The 5,744-nt window shown below is 37.2% G+C and overlaps 1 protein-coding gene across 1 annotated transcript; it reads right to left on the bottom strand.

The window, feature by feature from the left end:
- Positions 1-211: 211 nt before the first annotated feature.
- On the bottom strand, positions 212-4,438 carry LOC138667730 (small proline-rich protein 2B-like). The gene is made up of 4 exons (XM_069755831.1): positions 4,271-4,438; positions 805-849; positions 611-661; positions 212-409 (listed from the first exon to the last, which is right to left on the bottom strand). Exons 1-4 carry the CDS (start codon positions 4,341-4,343, stop codon positions 354-356), a joined length of 225 nt encoding a protein of 74 aa, XP_069611932.1. The 5' UTR covers positions 4,344-4,438; the 3' UTR covers positions 212-353.
- Positions 4,439-5,744: the final 1,306 nt, after the last annotated feature.

Genomic DNA, 5,744 nt, shown 5'->3' with positions numbered 1-5,744 from the left:
TTTTTGACCAGTATTTTCAGCACTTTTCTTCTTGGGAGGAGATGTATCTGATACTTTAGTGATGGACCACTTTACATTTTCTTTCTCTGTTTAATTGCATATTCAGGTCTAAACATTATCCTATAGCTCTACTTATTAAGTTGTTTAAATATAAGGATATCATGAAGTCAGTTACGCTTAAAAATCAATAAATAATAATCAGAAAACCATATTTATATATTTTTTACAGTTTTTAATATTGTATAATCATAACATATCCATGTGGTATAATTTAGTGTTTTCTCTTGTAAAGCATATAATAACATCAGAAGGGCTCTTCATATTATATTTGTCATAAGGCATTTACGTCTTCTTCAGACAAGCTTGTCCTGTTGTTTTTGGCATTGTGGAACTGGTTTACATTGCACTACTGAAGACAGAAAAGAAAACACTTTATCAATGATAATAAACTTACACCACCATTGCTATTCTTACTTACATTCCTAGAATGCTACTCTATAATGATAAGTGAGAATAATAATAAATTGTCATTTGGTTATAAATATTCTCTATGACTGATAAGTTAAATTATTTTATATATAACAAGAAATAGATACAGTAATTCCCTTACCTTGAGGAGGGGGACATTTCTGCTCATGGCACACAGGTTGTGGTTTACACACTGAAAAAAGGATATATGAAAGTTCATACAGTTTGTACAGGTATTATAGGTAAATGAAAACTCATTTTGGGTACCTTTTTTTGAATAATGAAAATAAAATTTTAAATACATATTGATAAAAAATATTCAGCTTCTCTTTTTACCTTGAGGAGGAGGGCATTTTGGCTCGGGGCACACCGGTTTGCATGCTGAAATAAAAAATAATTCAATTTAGTTAGATTTAATATGGAAAGAGGAAAATCAGGCAATGTGTTGTATAAGAAATCCTAGCCATCCTCATCACAAAGCACAAAGAACAATAATTTTGGCTATTGTACAGTCTATATTATATGTACTGTAAATGCAGTTATTACTAGATCCTCAATTAAAGTAGACTTAAAGAGAACCTGTCATGGGCAGCATGAAAAAAATCATGGCTACATGATTTATTTTCTCTCTTAAACACCTCAGCATTTAGAGAATATATACTTTAAATTGGTGGTCAATGTCACTTTCATTTTTAATCCCTATCTATTTAGTGCCATAATCTAAACTATTTTCTAATATACTTTCCCTAAAGATTTCCTTGCTTTACTAACTATTCTGTCAAACTGCTTTTCTATTTTTTTTCTACTTTCTTTTTGATGACACTTCATTTGAGAATCCCAGTGCATGCTCAATGTTAACTGCTCACTGTTGCCGGCTCAGATCAACAGTAAGGGTACCGTCACACACTGCCATTTCGATCGCTACGACGGTACGATTCGTGACGTTCCAGCGATATCGTTACGGTATCGCTGTGTCTGACACGCAGCAGCGATCAGGGATCCTGCTGAGAATCGTACGTCGTAGCAGATCGTTTAGAACTTTCTTTTGTCGCTGGATCTCCCGCTGGCATCTCTAGATCGGTGTGTGTGACACCGATCTAGCGATCTAGCGATGCGATCTAGCGATGCGTTCGCTTGCAACCAGGGTAAACATCGGGTTACTAAGCGCAGGACCGCGCTTAGTAACCCGATGTTTACCCTGGTTACAAGCGTAAAACTAAAAAAAAACAAACAGCACATACTTACATTCTGGTGTCCGTCACGTCCCTTGCCGTCTGCTTCCCGCACTGTGACTGCCGGCCGTAAAGTGAAAGCAGAGCACAGCGGTGACGTGCTTTCACTTTCACTTTACGGCCGGCAGTCACAGTGCGGGAAGCAGACGGCAAGGGACCTGACGGACACCAGAATGTAAGTATGTGCTGTTTATTTTTTTTTAGTTTTACGCTTGTAACCAGGGTAAACATCGGGTTACTAAGCGCGGTCCTGCGCTTAGTAACCCGATGTTTACCCTGGTTACCCGGGTACCTCGGCATCGTTGGTCGCTGGAGAGCTGTCTGTGTGACAGCTCCCCAGCGACCACACTACGATTTACCTACAATCACGGCCAGGTCATATCGCTGGTCGTGATCGTAGGTAAATCGTATAGTGTGACGGTACCCTAAGGAGCCAGCAACAGAGCAGTGTCACAATATACAATATACACTTTGCCCCTGCAAAGGACATCACTGGACTCTGCATGCCAAGTATTCTGACACCACTTTGTTGCTGGCTCATTACTGTTGATCTGAGCTGGCAAGAGAGAGCGCTCCGTCATTGTGTACATTGCACAAAGCGCAGCGCACAGAGACTAGCCCAGACCCAGAAACAAGCTTCACTGATGACACTTCATTTCAGGGAATGGGCAGGGGCGACAGCAGTAACCCCAACCTCTGCCACCCGATGAACCTCAAATGAAGCATCATCAAAAAACAAGAAAGGAAAAAATAGAAGAGCAGTTATATAGTGCAGTTAGAGAAGTTAAGGGAAATTTTAATGCAATAATATTAGAAAATAGTTTAGAATATAGCACTAAATAGATAAGGATTTAGAATTAAAATTACTTTGCCTACAGATCATCTCTTTAATAATATAACTGGCTGGAATCATGCACCTAGGCTCTGAGTCATGCTGCCCACAGATTGAGCAGCATGAATCATGTAACAGGTTCCCTTTAACCCTTTAACCCCAGAGCTTTTTTAGTTTTGCATTTTCGTTTTTCGCTCCCTTCCTTCCCAGAGCCATAACTTTTATATCAATCAATTTTATATCAATATGGCCATGTGAGGGCTTATATTTTGCAGGATGAGTTGTTCTTTTGAACGACACCATTGATTTTACCATATAGTGTATTAGAAAACGGAAAAATGTTCCAAGTGCGGTGAAATTGCAAAAAAAATGCAATCCCACACTTGTTTTTTGCTTGGCTTTTTTGCTAGGTTCACTAAATGATAAAACTGACCTGCCATTATGATTATCCAGGTCATTATGAGTTCATAGTCACCAAACATCTCTAGGTTATTTTTTTATCTAAGTGGTGAAAAAAATTCCAGAATTTGCTTAAAAACAAATTGAGCAATTTTTCGAGAACCGTAGCGTCCCCATTTTTGGGGATCTCAGGTCGGGTGAGGGCTTATTTTTTGTGTGCCAAGCTGATGTTTTTAAAGATACTATTTCAGTGCAGATAAGTTCTTTTGATCACCCGTGATTGCATTTTAATGCAATGTCGTGGCGACCAAAAAAATGTGTTTCTGGTGTTTTAATTTTTTTCAAGCAATCAGGTTAATCCCTTTTTTCATTGATAGATCGGGCAATTCTGAACACAGTGATACCAAATATGAGTAGGTTTATTTTTTTTATTGTTTTATTTTGAATGAGGCGAAGGGGGGGGGTGATTTGAACTTTTATATTATTTTTACTTTTTTCATATTTTTTTAATTTTCTTTTTACTTTTGCCATGCTTCAATAGCCTCCATGCCGGAGCCTGCATCAAAGCAGGGGATCTGCCATCGGACGTACTATTCCATCCGATGGCAGAAAGGGGTTAAAGATGTTTTTCTAGAATATTCAAGATTTGAGATCTTTGTAAGATAAATAAGTATAAGTTACTAATAGAATTATTCCAGTAAAGACACTCTGATTTTTGCTGGGTGCGAAAGTAATTTTTTAAAAGTTTTCAGTTATCTGACGGCTATAGCCGATCACTGAATATATGTGGGACAGCTAGAGCCATGCTTTTAAATGCAGCGGTCAGATGAATGATGAACAGAATTTCATCCCACTGGAAGTGATGATATCCTGTCTGTCAGTCACCTGACCATTACAGCCAATCAGTGAATTCAAAGAATAAGTAAATGGTTAACAAAATATTAACACTTTCCTGTCTCGGTGGAGATAACTCAAGCATTGTGCAAATTAAGCGTTAAAAAAAATGTATATTTGTTTAATTTATATAAATGAAATGTATATTCCTTATATTATAAAAAAAATAAAACGTTAAGTTTAGCTAGTTTTTTTTTAAATCCCTACAATTTGTTTCTGCTCAAGAACTGAGTAAATAATTCCTAAGGATCTTATCAAAACCAGACTTGAATATGAATAACCAATGTCTAAGTTTACCCCAGAAAAAAACAAACATTTATATTCAGAAAGAACTACTCTTCTGCTAAGGATGCTGTCTTCTGTCGGCAGATATACATTTACCTTATTAATAACTAAAAATATATAAAATAAAGAAATTTGAAAACTGCAAAAATAATGTACTTACGATCCTGGCAGTGCTGTTTGGGTGGTGGGCAAGGCTCTGGGCATTTCTTCTGTTGTCCCTTCACACCAGACATGGTTCTCCTGAAGAGCTTGTATGTTAGATGTAAGAGATAACTGAACACAAAGACTTTTCTGGGTTTGACTGTTTTGTCTCTTCTATCTCTGTTGTTTTTATATGCTTGAGAGTGATGTGCTCAGAGACCCTAGGAATTGGGCAATGTTATATTTGCATTTAATGATTTTTCTTTTCCTGAAAAGCAGGGTGGTGTCTCTATATTTCTGTCTGTCATTTCTGCAGAGCTGAAAATGTAATGTAATTATGAGCAAATGTCCCAGGCATCTTCGTAAAGAAACACAATAGAATTTAATTACACAAGTAACTACCAATAAATGACAAACATGTTATCTTACTAAATATTTCCCATCGCATTCTTCGTCTTATTGACATCTCATTTATTAATGACTGTATCACTGTTACTAAAAATAAAGAGGGAAAAATCATCACTAATAGGAGAAATAATATTGTATAATAAAAAAACAGAGGGTATACAACATTTGACTGGTGGCAATCCAAAATCATATATACTCTCTATATATCCCATAATATTGTTTTGCATTGTACTTTGAATGCGGCAATATGGTGCCTTAGTTACTATAATTGGCAAACTTACCCTAAAGTACCTTTCTAACCAGCCATTCCAGCAGGCAATATTTTAGGCAACCTAAAAATATTATGCTCCCAAATCATCAAGACTGGAATTTTGCAGTCTAAACATAACCACTTCACGACATTTGACGTCAGATAGCGGTTCCTGAGCAGTGATGTATAGGTACGTCATGGCACAAGAGCTGGACCAATGGTCGCTGCCTGGAGATCATCTTACATGATAGCTAAGCTCTGGCTATCACAGCCAGGAGTGGTGTCCGCACCGCCCCCTGTCAGTTTGGCCCACTAAATGCTATGATCTATATCGATCACAAAATTTAGTCAGTTAGGAGAGGTCGGGGCTCCCTCACTCTTCTGATTAGTGCCCCCGCAAGGTCATAATGGCAGTCCAAATTCAACATGACAATCTCGGATCTGTTAGCAATAGTGTCCTACTTAGACAATGGTCTAAGAGGCTTCTCTCAGTGCAACACTGACATGTATAGTGCATTGCAATGCTGGTGCAATGCAATGCATTACATCAGCAAACAGAGTTTGAAAGTTAAAGTCCTATAGAGGGACTAAGTAAAAAAAGTAAAAAAAAAGTAAAATGACAAAATAAAAATCCCCAAATAATACAAAGATGAAAAAACATATTATATCTATAAATACCTATATCTATGTAAAAAAACAAAAACAAAGAAGTGCATGTGGAGTCCTCTGGCCTAGCTGTCTTTATAAATACTTACGGTATATTTAGGTAAAAAAAAGTGAACAAAAAGTGCATGTCTCATCCTTTGGCATGGCTGTCCTTTAGAAAGACCACATG

Source organism: Ranitomeya imitator, chromosome 2 (assembly GCF_032444005.1).
Source record: "Ranitomeya imitator isolate aRanImi1 chromosome 2, aRanImi1.pri, whole genome shotgun sequence".
NCBI classification, from domain to species: Eukaryota; Metazoa; Chordata; class Amphibia; order Anura; family Dendrobatidae; genus Ranitomeya; species Ranitomeya imitator.
Note: the sequence above shows the minus strand (reverse complement) of the source record. Positions and strands in the feature narration are given on the sequence as shown.